This window comes from Pomacea canaliculata, linkage group LG6 (genome assembly GCF_003073045.1).
Source record: "Pomacea canaliculata isolate SZHN2017 linkage group LG6, ASM307304v1, whole genome shotgun sequence".
In the NCBI taxonomy this organism is placed as follows: domain Eukaryota; kingdom Metazoa; phylum Mollusca; class Gastropoda; order Architaenioglossa; family Ampullariidae; genus Pomacea; species Pomacea canaliculata.
Genome location: NC_037595.1, coordinates 21,229,618 through 21,248,418, shown reverse-complemented (window position 1 = coordinate 21,248,418; position 18,801 = coordinate 21,229,618). Strand labels below are relative to the sequence as shown.

The following is an 18,801-nucleotide window of genomic DNA, read 5'->3' as shown; positions in this document are numbered from 1 at the left end:
CTATCCGTTGTTCCTTCTGCTGCTTTACCTTCCCCAATTCTCTGTGGAAGGCAGGAATCCATTCCTAACAATTGTGTCAACGGGGCAAAGTTTACTGCACCACACGGGTATCAAACCAGCACCTATGGGTTCGAACCCCAATGCTCCAATTATCCCCTTCCTCAAAATACTGCACTTGACTGCAAGCTAATTAAAACTATATTCCTCAGTATTACCATCAGTCCAGTCCATGACCCCCACGCTAATTTACAACAGTAAACATGATGGATAAGCACTACCATGCCATCAGATTTTGTGCCTGTTTACATATCTACAAGTGATATTAAAACAAAAATACTGAAGAACTCTGAAAAAAGAAGAAACCTTTTTAATAAGATTTATAAGAATGCAGTGTCAACAAATAACTGGATCAAGAAACATTCATCTTGATTATTTTGAACAAATATGATTGATTAACTTGACATTTTCAGCAACAGAATGGGCATTACAGCAATTATATACATGTTTGTAAATGCAACACATTGTAGTGAATGATGACAAAGTAACTGGATGTCAAAACAAGCCAGGACTTGAATAAGAAATGCATCACAGTGGAAAATTCACAAGTTCATGGGAATCATGAGGGAAGGGAGAAAAAACTTTGATAAAGACTTTGTTTTGGCCACAGAATCTCTCATTATAGCATTCAGACAGTAACCAAAGGCATTAGAGCAGTTCCTAATGTTATTCAATGTCATTCTTTTTGAGAGATAAAGCTCACAATGACCACACTTCACACGACTCTGAAACATTTGCCTAAAAAAACTAAATTCAATCGTCAATATAGCATCTGTTCACAGATTTTGTGCTGCAGAACTACAAAATCATTAGGAATGTGTGATCAAAGCAAATCACTTGGAAATAGTTTTAGGTATTTAGATTAAATCATCCCTAGATCACTAGGAGGTGTTCACCCAAACAGCTGATCTAATACCAAAAACTCCCGTAAGTTGGACTGGAGCACATGTATATCGTGCAAGAAAACTTGCATAGGCAGTCAACTTAAGTGAACTTTAGCCTCCTGAAAATCAAGGATGATTAATACTAGTACATAGAGTCTGGCCACTGGAAAAATCCTCATGTACTCGACAGAAAATAACCACCAAGAAAGATTAACTCTCAGTAGTAGCATAAGCAAGACAATTTCCTCCTTTTAAACTGAACTCCCATAACCATTCTACTCCATCTGCAAACTGGACTGACCAATACCTAATGCATGTACACTCGTATCAAATGCAAAAAGAAAACTCCCTTCAGCTACTTAACAGCTTGTAAGAAGCCATTGCAAGAAAACAAGGTTAAAATAATAGTCCATTTGCTTGAATGCTATACACGAAAAAACCATGGATTAACTCTGTTAACCCTTTCTCCACACTAAATTTTTTAAACCTGGCATCAGCAAATACAAAACAAGTGAAAAACACTTAAAATCTATGTGTAAATGTCAAGCTTATATTTTCAGTGCTAATCAGAGTTGTACTGCACACTACCCTTCAAGCCATTTCAATCAAGTAGACTTTCACGATCTCTACCTGGGCTAGCTACCAGAACAGTGTCAGTAGGTTCACAGAAAAACTGGAAAAAAAGCATGTATGCCGGGGAGCAGAAATTAAAGGATGGTTGATGCTGCAAATAAAGAGAGTGTTTTATCAGTGCATGTGCTTACCTGGGAATGAAGTGTAACTGTCCTTATAAGCTACAGGTGAGTGAGTGACAGACCATCATTCATTCAACATTCAGCTGCATTCAGGAATTTCACACCATTTGATTACAGTCTTACCTTACAGTTTTCAGATGGACACAGCCTGGCATGCCATCCATTACTCCATAATAAGTTAGTCAAATTGGTTATATATTTGGCAATATTCTACATCATCTGTTTTAGAAGGACTTGAGCCACATACTATAAAGACCTGTATTGCTTTAGATTAAAAGCCACACACTATTCAATACTTTAACAATCTTGTCGGTACCTCTTTTTGGCACATTTTGCATATGCATAATTTAAGTACACGTTGGTGTCCTTTTATCACCATTTTGCACTAATCACACCCATGCCACTTGCTGGATCAATTGAGAATCATAAGTGCCAGCCATAAAGTACTGAGGACAGAAGATGTCGTGGCCTTCATCACCAAGTATCTTCTGCTTATGTTGAATTTAGCAAACAGGTGTCTGTGTTCATAATTAGAGATGAAAAGTCTGCAGACATTACTATGGTCACACTACATAATGCGAAATACTTGTCCTCTGAACTCTCAGAATAAGCATTTCTAGCAGTTGACACTTGATGTCTCGTAAGATTCCATAGAGGATCATTTTTTATGCACGACCTCTGACAGAAACTTGTCCACATCCATGTGTTTTAATTTGTCCAGGTTGTATCGAGCCTTTTTCTGGAAAATGAAAAAGGTTAAATTTATTTTTTGGTTGACAACAGAAATGGAAAATTAAAATCTAATTAATGCATAAACACAACTTCTACAGCTTAGAGTAAGCTTAGAGTCTAGCTAAAGAGTAAGACTTCCAAATGAAATTGAGCCCTAGATCAATGCAAACATACCTGCACTGGTCCTGTAGATGCACAGAGATTGCGTTTTACGCCATGTTCTGTTGGTCTTGTCACAGTATCATTGGTGCCTTGCCTGTTTTCTGCGTGCCCCATGGCTCCAACTACAGCAATAGACGCAAGGGTGTGAGCTGCTTGAACTGTGCTTGGGGATTCAGCAGACAAAGGCCGATGTGACACTGAGACTTGGGCCTGTTGTGGAGTTGCACTGCGTAAAATTGCCGATATTTCAGCTGCAGTTCTGGCTTGAACAACAACTGCATTTCCAGTGGTGGTACTGGTGGTTATTGGTAACAGACCATCTGACAATAAGGTTGCTGGTACCTGTGTTCCCTGAAAGTGGGCAGTAGCTGAACTTCCAATGCATGATGCACCTGTCGTAAAGGCAAGAGAACGCTTTTGAATTCAGTCTGATTTTTCAGTGCCAAAGTTCATACATTGTATTTACAAAAACAGTAACGACTTTCTCTAGTATTTGTATACTAGCACGCATTATACAACATTCCAAATTTTATCAGCACAAGAGCCAAAGGTTTATTAGTCACCAAATCAAGAGAATGTGAATACTTCTGTACAAGCCAAAACTTCTAGTTTCAATGATAGGATCACATAACAAGAATATTTGTCATTCACAAACCATACTCTGCTCACCCTGATCAGCCAGTCCTGCGAGTGGTACCAACAACTCTGAAGACAAGGCAGTTCCTGGCTGCTTCAAGGACAGAACCTTGTCCCTCGATAGGCCAACATTTGGTGCTGATGCAGATGTGATGGTTGTGTTAGACATGAGACCACCACCAAAAGCACACATCCCTCTCCTGCCCTCTGCTGGCTTCTCCCTTTCAAAGGAATTCCCATGATCCTGAAAAGCCAGTGCAGGAGGATTTCCAGTATCTGCTGAAACATGAACATCACCATGAACAGTGAGACGATTAAGCTGATTCGTAATGATGGTAGGATAGGGAACTTGCTGCTGTTGCTGTGGAATTTGTAGCTGAAGCTGTTGCTGTGATCTTGCTCCCGGTAAAGAGGGCACATGGAAGGATATGCCAACCTCTCGAAACTCATTGCTTCTGGCTGTGACCAAAGGTGCTGCACTTACTGTTGCTCCTATACTGGTGTTCCCATTAACTGTAGATAGACCAGACTGCACAGCGATTCCACATGGGCCCTTTGCAGATGGTTCATTTTGCCACATAGTGGGTCCAACAGGTGTGATGGCCATAACAGGAGTGACACTGACAGGGCGAGGAAGAATAGGTTTGTACCCTTTCTGTTGTAACTGCTCATATACATCTAGCATTGGCACAGTTACTCCCATAGCCTCAACAGGTCTGTTGCTGGCTACCATAGCTTGAACAGGTTTATTGTTGGCTCTGGTGACTTTCTTTTTGCCTTTCTTTCCTCGACTCTTAAGTTTGTGGTGCCTTTGCACTAGGCATTTCTGAATTTTTACTTTCCATTGTCAGAACCCGCCCTGCTCCCTCTACAGGACAAACATTTAACGTCCGAGCATACACACTGGAGAGCACTCCAACAAAATTGGATGAACGATTTCCAGATGAACATGCTACTTTGCTGGTCTGTGTGAAAAAATACCCCCCGTTGGGATATATTTCCTCTGTGTTGCTCTGGCGGGAACCTACCACTGCTGCACTTGTACAGACACCTTCGCCAACTTCCTTTCTCTCCTCATCTGCACTGCTCACAGGGGACAGACGTATTCTGTTGCCCTTGCATCAAAACACCCTGCAATGGCTGAGGATTTACTAGCAGTATATTAGTTTTACCAGGTGAAAAGGTCACATCATAAACTTCTGTCTCCTCCAGTGGTCTATCCTGGGCCTGTTCACTTGTGTATCTTGCAGAATCTTCTGCCAGGACTTGGATCTTACCTACAGTTGTTCTGCTTGTATGAATTGGTGAAGGTGTACAAGTTCTGGAGGCTGCATTTTTCTTGAAGGGAGGAGTGACCAAGGTTTCCATACCCCCTTGTGTGACAGGTGAGTGTGGGTTGGGAGGAAACTCTGCACAGTGGGTGAAGTTAAGATCTGGAAGTGTTAAATCACAGGTGTCAGAATTCACCATCACGGGTCCACCTCCATGAGGCTCAGAGTTGCTCGGTTTCAAGACAGAGCCACTGATAGAATTATCAGTAGAAGAGCTGCCAATCTCTGCCAAACTTTGAAGCGCTTTAACTGCTGCTTCTGTTTCATCCAGACCCTCTTCATCTCCATTTTCTAATCTGCGGCACTCTTGTGCATCATTACATCTTTCCTGGGCATCAGGTGTGGAGCTTTCATGTGGTCCTGACACATGGTGTTCTGGCTGGGACTTTTGTCTGATTGCTTTGCGGTCATTATTATCACAAATGAGAGGAATCTCCTGATTGTGATGATACCTGGACTGATCTGAACTATATGCAGAAGGAGAGACTGGTGTCAAAGGTACGACAGGTGATGGAACTGTCAAAGTAGAAGGAGAGTGGATGGGACCCACATCAAACATAGAATGAAAAGGATACCGAGTTCCCTTGTTTGCAGCAGACAAACCAGAAAATTCTGAAACAAAGAATGAAAATTATATTTTAACGATGCTCTTTGTATGCAAACTATACATATATAGAAGAAGACAGTACTTAGCTATGCATTACTAAGAATAGGACTTCTGACAAATTGTTTTAATGGAAAACAGTTTTAGGGTCAATGAAAACCTCTAAAACATTTATTTTGACAAATCATATATGCAGACAAATGGATTAAAGTCTGTGAAGAATCTCTCCTTTGGAAGGAGACATGCAGTCTTTTTTCTGTTTTTCTTCCTACAGAAAATAAAATAATGTTCACTTCACATTTGTGACTGTTGTAACAGAATGAATGACAAGAAAAACAAGAAACCTGAAACATTCCTACCAGTAAGAATTTGTGATTATAACTTCTTTTATCCCCTTTCTTTCTCTCCACAACCCCTCCACCCCACCACACACACACACACTCTCTTGATCACTCACTCGTTTACTTGTTAAAAGCAGAGAATTCTGTAAAGTTCTCAAGAAATCTCCAAGAAAATAACTAATAATACCATGGCTAACTTACGACTAGTTGTTCGTGACAAAGTTATTGGCTTGATGCGGCGCAATGGTCCCTGCTTTTGAATTTCTACTCCAGCTGGCTCTCTATTGGAAGTAAAGCTACAACCCAGAAACTGCTTTGCTTCAGAACTATCTGCAATAAATTATTACATATGTTGATCTTTTCTGTGCAATTAAATAAACATGATCTTCCAAATAAAAGCCTTGATACAGTTTGCCATAATTGAAAAAAAAATAATTTTTTTTATTTTGTCAGACAGTACAAACACATAAGGTGATATACAGTAAACCTCCTCATTAAGAGCCTTCATACTGTGATCCCCTCTTAGATACAACTCCAAAAATTTCGGACATCTTTTGTCACACAAATGTCATTTCTACTATTATGACTACCTCCATAGTAGTTTTAATATATAGAATTTTCACTGCCTAAAACTTTTATTTCTGCATTACTAATAACTCACGCTCATTAATTAGACAAGTCAGTTGTCCCAGGCTGGACCAAATTTGGTTTAGGAGTACATCAAAATTGGCATGTTCATGATTTAAGACAATGCAGTGTTATGCTTCTGATGTCAAATCCAATCAATAATTGTGATTATAATAATAATTATATATAATTATAGACAATAGGTTTGATTATGACTTTTTAAAATAAATCAAGTGAGACAGGAAAAGGAGGAAGTCTCACTACAGTCGAAGTATGTCTTACATAATGATTTTGCCAAAATCAAAATCAGCATGAAGCTGGCTATTGAATACAGTCTATGATACACCAAGAAAGACTAAGAGCAAGATATGTCTAACACTTGGGTGAGGTCATTTCAAAGGCCTATTAGAGGTCAATTTTTTTTAAATGGATGAGCAATATTTGGAGGAAAATGGGGGACAACTTTGTAGGTTGGCACTCGACAGGAAATGCACCTTTGCTTTTTATGCCTCTTAAGGACTAGCAGTATGGCAATATTCAGCTGCTTGATTTGTGTCTGAGGATTATTTTTCAGACAAAAAAATTATGTGTATATATTCTGGATATCAAATTCATGCACAGAAATGAATGAGTGACAACTTGAAAGTCTAGAGAAGAAACATTTTGATCCAATACTCAGCAAATCGAAACTGCAAACATTAGTCCAGCTTGACACTTTTATTATCGAGAATGATCCCTTTACCTTTTGAAGATACAAACACCACAATGCAGAGGTCAAAACCATGGCATACATATTTCTACCAGCAATAAAATTAATTCTTAATAATTCCCACCTGAAAAACTATAAGGTGTCAATACACCAATGAAAAAAGATCACCTACTTTGAGCATTCAAAGAAAGTGTGATAGGTCTCACTCGACGAACAGGTCCATGCTTCTCAACCCTCTTTTTCAGTTGTTCTTGATGACAAAAAGCAGAGAGTGTCTGTGACTGACTCTTTTCTGCTGTCAGTGTTTCCACCTGCTGTACACTATTCTCTCCATGTTGCAGTAAAACATCTTCATCCCCAGCACTCTCACAGACAGCAGCCAAAGCCGTACTGTTTACAATTTTGCATGCATCCTCACAATCAGTTGTGGACGCAACCAGGTGCCTGGTTGGCAACACTGTCTCACTGCTAATTTTATGGTTTCTTTCTTTTCTTGGAGAACGGACAAAGGAGGACTTTGACATCTGGCTTTGAGCCTTAGCAGCTGAGTTACTTCTCTTACTCTCTTGTTTATTTGTGCTGTTCTGAGGTGTCCTTACTCTTCTGCGTAACTCAACAATCTGTGCACTGGTGTCAGGTAGTGTAACAGCTTCCACAATTAAATTAGCTGGTTTCTTTCTAGGACTAGTTCTTACTGCTCTAGCTTGAGTGACTCCATCTCCATAGGTATGACTACTGGATGGTGCATTGCTTGATTTGTTTTTTGATATGCTTACTCGGTCACTAGATGAGCACAATCCATCCACTTTATCGCTAAGTGAGGACAAACCACTCAATTTTTTAAACTTACTACCATTCTTTTTACAGGAAATGGCTTGTCTCTTTTGTCTGCTCACAAAAGCTGAAGATGCTTTAGTTTTCTTTCTAGAAATTTCTTGGATTTTTGCACGTTTGTAATTTTTTGCTTTTATTATTTGCTTTTGCTTTTTAGGTGGAAGTTGCTGTTTGCACTGGCGATGAGCAGATCTAAAACTTGGCTTGTGATGCGACTTACTGACAGTTTCCAATGAGACTGTGAGGGTGGTTTTTTTCTTGTTCTTCTTTCGCACTATTTCAATCAGTGGACAATCTGAGTCTATTTCTGAATCCGAAGAAGAGGAGCAAGTAAAGATGCTGATGTCATCTGAATTGGCATTTGAAAGTACTTTTTCTATTGCATTGTCACTCTGGGTCACGATGGATGTCTTCTTAGACTGACTAATCCCTGCTTCTACTTCTGTCAAACCAAACTGAAAAGAACGGTTCTTTGGCTGAACCACTTGATCCCCCACTTCATGCCTTCTCTGACTCTTGGCAACTGAATTCTGTAAAGGAGACATCTGAGTATATCTTCTCTCTACATGCATATTGGATTCTCTAGGACTTGAGGCTGATTTTGGTGGAGAAAATACTGGGGAGTTGCTTCTAGACAAAGCACCATAGCACCCAATTTTAGTTGATAGTGTCCTAAAAATATTTCTGTCTGGTGTTCTGTGTTGTGAAATTCTTTTCTGCAAATGAGGTGAACCAGTCAAAGGTTGAGGTCTAGGATTTTTCTGTCTTGGACTTTGTTTCCTGAGAGGTGAAGTCTTCCTTAAAGGATGAACATTGGTCAGTCTCTTACTTGGTGTTGTAAATCCAATCTGCTGAAAATGCTTCAGTGGAGTGTCACTCTCTTGCGACCTTTTGCTCAGTGGAGTCCTACTCTTATGTGGAGTTTGGTTTCTAGAACATGCCACAAGCTTTTGTGGGGATGTGAATTCATTTGTCAGGTCTACAGGTATCTCCAGTTCTCCAGATTCAATCTGTTGTGCTAAATACTGCTGCACAGCAATGGGCAGTAAGGGCACTGACAACTCTGTCTTTAACGAATCCTCCAATTCTTGGCCTACTGAAGTAATTCCCACATCACAACTTCTACCCTCCTCAGAAGAATATTTATCTGTTTCAGGGGCATTCTTCTCAGGGGAGGAAGAAGCCTTAGATTGCTCAACATTATTCTCTAACAACTGAACAGATATATCACTCTCAGCCAAAGCAGTTTTAACAGGATCAACAGCAACAGAACCTTCATCAGAACCAGTAGATGAAGGCACAACAGACTGACGTGAAAGGCAGTGTTCCGAGATCTGACTTTTTTTTGAAGACTCATTTCCAGAGAGACATTTTGGTGTTGAACAAGCCAAGGACTTGAAACTGGCTGCTGAGCTGCTTCCCCTTCATTTTGCACTGAAGTCTGATTTTGCTGCCGTGTGCAGGAAAAATTTGGTGTGTCTGTCCTAGATGAAATGCTGTTTTTGGTTCTTTCAGCTTCCTCATTTACATCTGGTATTTTATCGCCACAAGAATCTGTGGTACTAAACGCCACATGTTGAAAAGCTGGCTGAGAGCTTTCTGGTGTATGTATGTGGACACTTCTAACAGTGACAGTGTTTAAGCTTGGTGGGCTGCCATCCACTGACTCCGATAAGTTTTGAGATGGAGACTGTCTATCTGTGTCACAGGCATTTGGCTGGTCTCTGACAAGCAGTGAAACACAAGATCTATGCATCCCAGCAGCCAAAGGATGAACAAGTGGAGATTTTGACAGGTGAGCCATATTCTCTAGAGTCTTCTCAGCTTGCAGTTCCTGCTGACATTTATCTGCCTGCAATGCTTTTTTTAGCCGCAACAAACCGAGAGTCTCAGTTGAGTTACATCCTGCTGAAGAATTACCTTGAGGGGAATGATCTATGCAGATTTTTTCGGAGTTGGAAAAACTGTAACTTTTAGGATGAATCTCTTTAGAAATGGCTAGTTCTGGTGCTGAACCTTTTCCTCCATGCTCACTTCTTCTGCTCCTCTCACTGTCCAGCATACAATGGACACCTGACTCAACACCTGGCAAAACATTGGCGCCTGCAACATCACAGTAATGATGGCTGGAGGGTGAACCATCATTATCACCTACAGCTGACAGGCTTGATGCAGAGTTGCTATGCATTAAGACACATGCAAACCGCTCTGGCAACACAGCTGATTTTGCAGGTGATGACCAGACTCCATGGGACACATGCGATTTTTGTAAATCTGCAGCAACTGACACACCTTGCTTTGAAGACACTCCTCTATTCTGACTAGCAGTTACTATATCTGTGGTTTCTTTAGCATGCCAACAAAGTTGCATGTTTAGAGATTTCTGCTGCTCAGTTTCAGCAACTTCAATATTGCCCCCATGTTGTGAAACTGCATCAGGACCTAAAAGACTCACTTCACCTTGAATGTCAATTTCACAAGAGTCTGACAGTAACCTGGAAGTACCTGATGAATTTAAAATTTCACTCGTTGCATGAACTATTATCTCTCTGCTACTTTGTGATTCTTTCTGATGGCCTGTCACAGTACTGCTACTGTCTTTCTTTTCTAAGTTGTCTCTGATTGCAGCTAATCTCAGAATTTGTGGATCACATAGGTTTAGGTCACCTTTCTCAGCATGATGATCTGCCATCTGGTTTTCTGATAAGCTATTTGTGTTCTTACTAACTGTATCTTTGGAATGGTTTGAAGATGTGGAAGCCACAGGAATCTCATCCATGCATGTTGACTGAAACAACATCCTCAAGTGTTTCCGAGTTTCAGACGCAGTAGAGAATGACTTTTCTTGGTCAGAGAGCCTCAGCTGATTTGACTGTAGTTGCGTCATGTGAATGAGTTCTCTGGTGTTCTGATTTTCAATGACATCTACTCTCATCTGTCCTTCTTGCTGTTGAGAAGAGGCCAACAGTTTGTGACCTGCTGATGAGTATGAAGCATCAGGCTTGGACTGAGATGGGCAAGATGTATGAGGAAGCGGCATGAATGATGGAGAAGCTGAAACAAAGAACCCAGACTTCTACATCAAGGAACCATTATAACATCAGATCAAGCCTTCAATGATGTGTGTCACATAATTCTTTTTTAAGTGAACATTCCAGCAGAAAAAAGGACAGCCAATCAATGTCAATTAATCACAATTCTTTACCATTCTGTACCTTTCCCACACACAAAAAAGAAAATAAAAGTAAAGCTTTATTTTGCATTTACTTTAAACAAAGTTGATAAAATGCATCTTGAACACAGACACATGCATATATACGTAAACTCAGATTGGTAAGCACTTGAAGAATACTCACTATGTCTCTTATCTTGGCCATCCTGCATAGAACTTGTAGCATGTCTGCTGCCAAACTCACGTTCGATATATTCCTCCCTGTCTACTCATTAAAAAAAAGTTCAAAGTATTTTCTTGTGATAGGTCAGCAATAGCAGTACACAATATATAACAAACAAAACTTTAATTTAACTGCAACTTTAAAGTGGGGGCATGGCAATAAAAGACATAGTAAATGGCATGAGTTCTAGTTCAATACTCAAATATTCATCCTCTAATGCACACAATAACAGATTCATTTACAAAATAAGATACGCTCTCCATAAATAACCACACTTGTTAAGAATGAGGCATGCTTAAAGTTTACCTGTATTGAAAAGTTCAAAAAGAGACTGGAAGATTGGGTCACTTCGTGTCATCCTGATGATATCATTAACAGCTTCCTCTGGCATGTTCTTGTGACCCTGTGGGAATTAGTAGTCGGGGTGGGGATGGAAGAGAAGGATCCAATGAGAATCATTTCATTCACCATCTGTTTCATCTCAAATGGATTTTTAAAAAAAGCCACAACATTATTTATGATTTGACTACCAACTTAATGAGGTCACTGATGCAAGTCATAAATATCAGGTTTGAGCAACAGTTTCAGGTTAAGTTCAATATTTTTGTCCTGTAGTTCATCTAAAGCCATTTATCCATTACGTTTGACATGGCTTATGATTTATTCTTCCCACATTTCTTGGTGTCCCTAGGATTCTTAACTTCCTTCCGCTGCACACTCTGCACAATCTGTTTCTAGATTCCCCATGAAGAAGTAAGGCATGATTCATAAGGCAGAAAAAAACAATATTCAACAACTTCAAATTGTGTAAGTAAAAAAGCAGTGATATCATTTAATAATCTAAAGCTTTAAATCAGACCCACACAAAAATAAAATTGTCAAAAGGCTGTTCTTAATCAGACAAATGTGGATAAATCTTTGGCTTTATTTGTCCAGTTAAGAAGAGCCTTAAAACTTGACCTGTTAAGTGAATAATATTTACTCACTGTGTTTAAAAATTCCTCAAGACTGTTTTCTCTTGAGCCAGGATCTGGATCTTGAGCTTCTCTCTCTTCAGAAGATGGACTGATGTCTGCATGTGTTTCCCTTGTTTCAGCCTGATGGTGGACATTGTGGACCTCCAAATAAAGAGACCGGTTGATGTTGTCAGCCAGTCTCTCCACAAGCTGTGGATTATTGATAATCCTGTCCAGGGCATACTGGAAGAGAAGACAGCCACATATTTTGAATGATATATAAATGAGGTTAATGTCTTGGTTTTGTGTACTGAAAATTATTGTGTGACTTGTAGTATTTAAAGATAATACTTCAAAAATAACATCAACTAAAATAAAACCTCAATAATAATAATTTTAATAGTGCTAGCTAGAAACTACTCACCATGCACAATCACATACACAAATATGGGCACAAGCACAAGGAAATCTATTTGTTAAATATTTTTGGAGAAGATGAAAAGTTCCTTGTGTCTGTGCATGCCATAAGTGCACTGAAAGGGAATTCTAGACTGCAGGTCCAAATACTGCAAAAGAGCACTTGCCAAAGCACCCGTGATGGTGAATAAGCACAACTAGGTAGTAAGGAAAGCTACCATAACGTACACGCTGAAAACAAAGGGGGACACTTTTTAGTCTATCATGCCATAACTGGAAGTCAGTGAAGTTCTAAGCAGTTTAGCGAAGGCAGTATGACATAATCACCAGTACTGCAATGTTTTGAAGAAATCATATTCAAAAATATAAATAGTGTGTTTTAAGAGAGCGCCTTTGTCTGCCATGATACATATGTACTGATCGATTGTGCTTACCAGGAGTTAGTTCCCTTACTAATCTTTTGTAAAGCCTAACAATGTACTATGTATGATCAAGTGAAAGTGAAAATGACAAAAAGCATCATATGATTTTTAAGATCATTATTTCAAAATTTAAATAAATGAAATTTAATTTATAGGTGTTTGAAATCATTGTTTGCGGAATGAAAACAGACTGATTGATCTCCATGCAACAACCCAATGTTACAACCCAATTTTTGTGGATTTTAGCAAGTCTTATTACAAAGGTTTCACTGTATGTACAAGTTTAAGCTATCAGCCTCTCTTCAACCACTATTAGGTGAGCAATTTTCTTGGCACTTCACAAGTTCTTGCACTACCTGTGAAATTATGACCATTAAAATGAATTTAACATGACATTGCAGTCCCACATTTTATCATATTCTGCTCAAGCTCGAACATACACAGCATACCAGATGTCACAGCGAATGAAATAAGTATTTGTCAAGAAAAAGACACACATATAACTTTCCAAAGTGACAACTCACAGGCTCTGCATGATCCTGATGGGCTCCTGTCACAGCGCTTCCTTGACCATCATTCACATGGGGTACAGATTCACTCCTTTTTTTGGGTGGTTTTCTGACAAAAAACAAAAAATAGGCTTGTTATCAGTTCAAAGTCAATGAAATCTTTCTTAAACATTAAATAAGTTTAAGCATACCTGCATAAATCTATGTAAAGCTCCTATTCTTCCAAGTAAAAAAAAATTATAAATTAAAAAGGTTTTTCCCAAAAATCTTACTTTGTGTTTAACAAACAAAACTCCTAGGAAATCCTTCAACTGATTATTTTATTAGTTGTTATTACATGAAATCAGCATTTAAGGCAATAGCACAGCAGTGTCTAGTTCAGTAAACAGATGCCACATCTAAACATGAACCCAAGGCTAACAACCCTGTCTTGTGTTTGATACTGTGCCACTGGGCTCCTCCTTTTATCTTTTAAATCTTTTAAGATTTAATTTTCTTGTATAAATCTTTTAAAATAAACTCTCGATTTTATTTCTACTGGGAAGCACAACACCAACCAACAAGAGGTAATTCTTTGGTGTAACACAAAAAATTTTAGAATCTGCAGGTTGTGCTACCAATCCTTTTAAAATAAAAAGGAAAAATTTATTAGATTATGATTAATCATTTGTTATCAACTTTCAATTATTGACAAGTTTCCTTGACCCTTCCCAAAGTTTAAAAAACAGACTCAACTAGTCAGCCGCACATTTACTTATAATGGCATCTACACACCCAAAGCCATTACTGCTTGTAATTAAAGCCAGCCCTGATAAATGCCACAATTAAAAGATCACAACACACTTAAAAATTTTTGTAAGACCAAAGTCAGTCTCAAAACCAGATTCTGAATGTGCAGTTATAATAACATGCAAGGTTACAATACACATTTGACACACATATGACTGTATTGAGTCAGCAAGTGACATTCAAAGCACAGAAACATCCCTTACTTCTTTCGCTTGGGTGACCTCTCCCTTGATCTACTGTGACCCCCCTTCAAAGATGTCTGAACTTTCTCCAAAAGCACTTCCTCCATGGGACCTGAGATAATGCATATAACTTAGTTCATGATTTCATAACACAAAAATTCAAAGAATAAAATGGACTAAACATAATTTAAATATTTGAATTTCCCCTTAATATCTACATGTTCCTAAGTGGACAGAGAATGTATATTAGACAAGTTGATATAACTAAAGCGATTCAGAATATAAATGCCAAGTTTACTCATTCATGGAATATAACTTGAGACATATTTTTTTATGCAAGTGATAAGGGGGTTTTGCAAAAAACTGAAAAATGTCATTTTAAAAATTTCCCTAATAATAGAGAATTAAGATAATACAGAAGTAACTTTATAAATTTTGGTAGGAAAACCCTTTTGCTAACAGAATTCACTTTCCTTTCACCACAGATGAGATGGTTTACATAAATTGTTTTAAAATGTGTGCTTTGCTTTAGTGTATTTTGTGACATCGCAAAAAGATCGAAATCTGCCTTGAAGAACATAATTTTGAGATCTGTTTCATTAATAGATGCTAAGTTGCTTACATATCTCAGCGTCAACTTATATGACGTTAGTTATCCAAGAAAATAGGTAAGCAAAACTGCCTGTTAATTTCATGCCATAGAAAATTTTACTGGTCTTTTAAAAAATCTTCCCCTTACATTTCACACAAACCTGAAAGGGAAAAAAAAACCTTCTCAGATTCTACAAGACCCGCCATGCTTATACAATATGCAACTGCCTATCTTTAACTTATAGTTGTCAGTTACCTGATACAGTATCCCCACATGCTGTTGCATTGCCAGATTCATCCACCTCTATATTAGCACCTACATCCAGGTTCTCTTCCATCACTTGTATACTATTTTCATCTCCTCTTGAATGACCCTCCTGTTCCTTAGTCTCAACATGGTTCCTCCTGTCACAAGCAACATTTTCAACAGTCCTTGACACACTATCCTCCCTCTGCACTAGGGGTAATGCTAAGCTCTCTTCTAGTCTTCTGTCTACTACCCCATTCAATCCCATGTCTTCATCTCGTTGGTTTGAAGACCCAACCCTCTCGCCCTGTTCTGTAAACTCCACTGTGTTTTTCATGCAACTTTTTTCCACTTCACAACAGTTTGCTATAGATGGGTTGATGGTGTACGAATCTAATGCAGCAAGTGTGATTGATGAGGACACAATACTTCTATGTTGTTGACCAGGCTCAGAACCAGCCCTACTAGTAGAGGACTCATCTATATTTAGAAACCTAGATGCTGATTCTTCATCAGCAGATTGCACAAGAACCTGACTTCCAGCATGTCTGTAGAATGGTGACAGAGGAGTTTTTGCTGGCATGCATGCTTTACTGTTCCTAGAAGAAGAATCTTTTCTTGTCGCTGGAACAGAAGATGAAGTCTGCAGGACACCTGAAGAACACACTAACGCATTGTCTGCATGGGAGCGAGAGATGACGTCACTGCACAAAGGCAAGGAAGAAAAAGCTGGTGGTGCTATGACTGCAGAGATGGTGTCTTCACAAACAGTTACATCCTGGTCAAGATCAGATGACATCAAAATATCTTTATCCTTAGACATTTCTGTGATAGCTGTACATGTTGGTAAACTGACAGGAATGCCAGTGTGTACACATGTAGGAGCAGAAGAAGCAGTCTGCTGCTCAGACGTGGATATAGTCATCAACGCACTGGATATACCTACCGCAATAGGTGTATCAGAGATGCACTCACCAGACTGTCTACCAGCACTGACAGACACAATGCTTGCACCAGTGGAACTGGTTGTATAGGTGTTGGATATGGTGGTTCTACTCACTGTTAATGTGGTATTGCCAGCTATCAAAACAGAAGAACTAGCAGCAGGACTAAGTATGTTCACTCTGCTCCCCAATGGATGATGCAGGGCATGTCCTGTTTGTTGACTTTCTGTTGCAAAACCCTGATGGGAAGCAGAAGCTAGTCTCCTGGGAGAAGTAACTTGATAGTCCATTCTTATTTCATCGTCTGCCTCATCTGGTATCCCATTTGTGTCTCTATCTAGAACTGACACTATGTCCCCATTAGAACCAGAACCTGTACTATCAAGTCTGGAGGTGTTGAAATTACTGAAAGATGATGTCCTTACTATGGATGAACATGGAACTGTGCCATTTATTTGTCTTCTTGCTTGTTTAAGAAGGCGTGAGGTGCGTGTTGACTGTGTTTCACCACCTGCCAATCTAAACTGACATGAGCTTGTTTGTTTTTTCAGAGTAGTGACAACAGACTCCAGCTGATTCCACAGGGCTGAGACAGCTACTGAGCTATGTTCTGCATGGACAGCTGTAGAACAAGCAAAAGAGAAAACAAAATGACAAAGTATAATAACTAAACATACTTTACTTTCTGTCAAAACAAGAATAAGCTGCTATAAGAAATTAATTTGTAAATTATTATAATAAGAGATCAAAGGCAGATGACCTACAAGCATACATTTATAATTCAAATCTATGTCCTTGTGTGTGTGAGAGAGTGAGAGAAAGAGAGCTTGACCTTTGAGCTGGTGTACCATTTGTGGTTATAAACACATAGTAGTTAAAAGTGACATAAATTTCAAGAATTTAAAAAAATGCATCTCGCCTACAATCTCTTTGGCATAAATAGCAAAGAAAAAACAAATCCTAAAATCTAAATGTTCTGTTTGCTAACTTTAGCAAAGTATTGCAACAAATTGTCTAGGGGCAAGTCAATTCAACCATTTGCCAATTTAACCATGGCACAAGTCAATTTGACCACTGCCTTTAGTTGATTTGACCAAATCATTATCTATACAGTATGTGATAATTTAGCCACGAAATTAGTGATGTAGTCTTCTTTCTCATCTTTAGGTGAACATGTTAATCTTACGTGTGCATGTGAGATTATATATAGCGGCATCAATATAAATCAGAGTTTTCTACATATTCTTACATCTTTACATTTTAATCACTTTACGCTTCTATTTTAAAAAAGCGTGACCATGAGCTGTAGGCTATGTCACGCCAATTGCTCTGCTATTACATAAATCAAACTTAGCAAGAAATTGTTTTCTTACTCATATATAGCTAAAAATGTGCCAAATCTATCAGTGTCTACTTTTTATTTCATAACAATGGTGGCTGACCTACATATATCATGTGACTAATTTGTATAGAAAAGATGTTTCCTTTTGTATACACACAACTAGCAACAAATGTGTCATTTCACTGGATAGTAACTTCTATACTCAGTGGTTAAATCAAATGAGGGGTGTGATTGAACTGACTGTGGCTTGTGGCCAAATTGACTCAGGGTCATGGTCAATTCGACCAGTAGCCAATTTTCATCTGCCTCATGAGACCATAGCTGTATGAAACAAAATAATATTATATCATCATTAAAGTTTAAAAAAACTGAAGATGAGAAGTATGCTATTGTGAGTTCTCCCCTTCCCAAGCATCTTTACCTGTGCTATTTTAGATCTTACCATTCAATTTAAGCTGAGCATATTCCTGAAGCATCATCAATAAAGTCAAGCCCATGATAGCTGTGGGATACTCTGCTCCACTTCGCAACAGTGCCTCATATTCCCTCAAGTGGTTACACTCTTTCAGGAATATTCTATATGTCTTCATGTAATTTTCTTCCTTTAGATAACCTTCAGGACAATAAAACAGTAAGACCAATCAAACTTGATCAAATGAAAGACATACATTCTTCCATAGTCTTAACCAAGGAACGTGAGCATTCAGAGCACCTTTTTTTAAATCATGCTTTTCGTATCAATGTTACGTCAACTCATTTTAGTCTGCAGTGAAAGATTGAACCATGTACCTTGTGCTTTCACCTTTAACTTGAAGTCTTAGAACAGCAGCACAACATAACGAGTCGGTTTGCTGTCTGAGTGCATTTACTCTTGAAAAGCTATATTTGTTTGGTTGTACATCATTATTAACCTAAGGTTTCAGTATAGAATAATATATGCGCTACTCAAAGCTTACAAAGACGCGTTTAATTCTGTACAAGTACTCTCTCCTCTCACCACGGACGTGTATATAAGTTTGTGCTCTCACACACTCTCTTTTGTCTGTATATCGAAAGCAATACAATGTTTCTTTACCCAGTACAAGCCTGGCTATTTCTGATGGAAGAAAATAACGTGTGCTCTCCTTATTACTATTCATTGTTTTTGATGATCACACTTTGTATTTCTTGAAGATCAAGCCATCAAGCCATGTACACATTGGTTTATCCTCTCCAAAAGATGGCGGCAAAACAACAAACTAAATTTTGATTGTCGTAACGACACTGATACTTTTAGAAAGTTGAATTAAACTACATGCCAAGTAAAAATTGACAAAGAAAGCAAAATATCATGTG

General features: G+C 38.6%; 3 protein-coding genes across 3 annotated transcripts; all 3 read right to left on the bottom strand.

The window, feature by feature from the left end:
* Positions 1–347: 347 nt before the first annotated feature.
* LOC112566118 lies at positions 348–3,988 on the bottom strand. Its single transcript, XM_025242083.1, has 3 exons — positions 3,260–3,988; positions 2,603–2,982; positions 348–2,435 (listed from the first exon to the last, which is right to left on the bottom strand). The coding sequence occupies exons 1-3, from the start codon at positions 3,957–3,959 to the stop codon at positions 2,355–2,357; spliced, it is 1,161 nt and encodes a 386-aa protein (XP_025097868.1). The 5' UTR covers positions 3,960–3,988; the 3' UTR covers positions 348–2,354.
* Positions 3,989–4,272: 284 nt separating this feature from the next.
* On the bottom strand, positions 4,273–8,883 carry LOC112566117. Its single transcript, XM_025242082.1, has 3 exons — positions 7,011–8,883; positions 5,704–5,832; positions 4,273–5,169 (listed from the first exon to the last, which is right to left on the bottom strand). The coding sequence occupies exons 1-3, from the start codon at positions 8,242–8,244 to the stop codon at positions 4,301–4,303; spliced, it is 2,232 nt and encodes a 743-aa protein (XP_025097867.1). The 5' UTR covers positions 8,245–8,883; the 3' UTR covers positions 4,273–4,300.
* LOC112566116 lies at positions 8,846–18,709 on the bottom strand. Its single transcript, XM_025242081.1, has 9 exons — positions 18,542–18,709; positions 17,909–18,079; positions 15,190–16,746; positions 14,364–14,454; positions 13,387–13,480; positions 12,054–12,266; positions 11,374–11,470; positions 11,029–11,109; positions 8,846–10,726 (listed from the first exon to the last, which is right to left on the bottom strand). Exons 1-9 carry the CDS (start codon positions 18,603–18,605, stop codon positions 8,880–8,882), a joined length of 4,215 nt encoding a protein of 1,404 aa, XP_025097866.1. The 5' UTR covers positions 18,606–18,709; the 3' UTR covers positions 8,846–8,879.
* Positions 18,710–18,801: the final 92 nt, after the last annotated feature.

Coding starts and splice junctions, on each gene's coding strand:
- LOC112566118 (XM_025242083.1), bottom strand. CDS start 3,959: ATGGTAGCCAGCAACAGACCTGTTGAGGCTATGGGAGTAACTGTGCCA. Junction 2,983..3,259: donor CGCAGGACTGGCTGATCAGG/GTGAGCAGAGTA, acceptor CCTTTACGACAG/GTGCATCATGCATTGGAAGT. Junction 2,436..2,602: donor CATCTACAGGACCAGTGCAG/GTATGTTTGCAT, acceptor TTCATTTTCCAG/AAAAAGGCTCGATACAACCT.
- LOC112566117 (XM_025242082.1), bottom strand. CDS start 8,244: ATGCATGTAGAGAGAAGATATACTCAGATGTCTCCTTTACAGAATTCA. Junction 5,833..7,010: donor ACTTTCTTTGAATGCTCAAA/GTAGGTGATCTT, acceptor AATTTATTGCAG/ATAGTTCTGAAGCAAAGCAG. Junction 5,170..5,703: donor TTTGTCACGAACAACTAGTC/GTAAGTTAGCCA, acceptor TCTTTGTTTCAG/AATTTTCTGGTTTGTCTGCT.
- LOC112566116 (XM_025242081.1), bottom strand. CDS start 18,605: ATGAATAGTAATAAGGAGAGCACACGTTATTTTCTTCCATCAGAAATA. Junction 18,080..18,541: donor AATAGCCAGGCTTGTACTGG/GTAAAGAAACAT, acceptor ATTGTCCTGAAG/GTTATCTAAAGGAAGAAAAT. Junction 16,747..17,908: donor TGCTCAGCTTAAATTGAATG/GTAAGATCTAAA, acceptor CTTGTTCTACAG/CTGTCCATGCAGAACATAGC.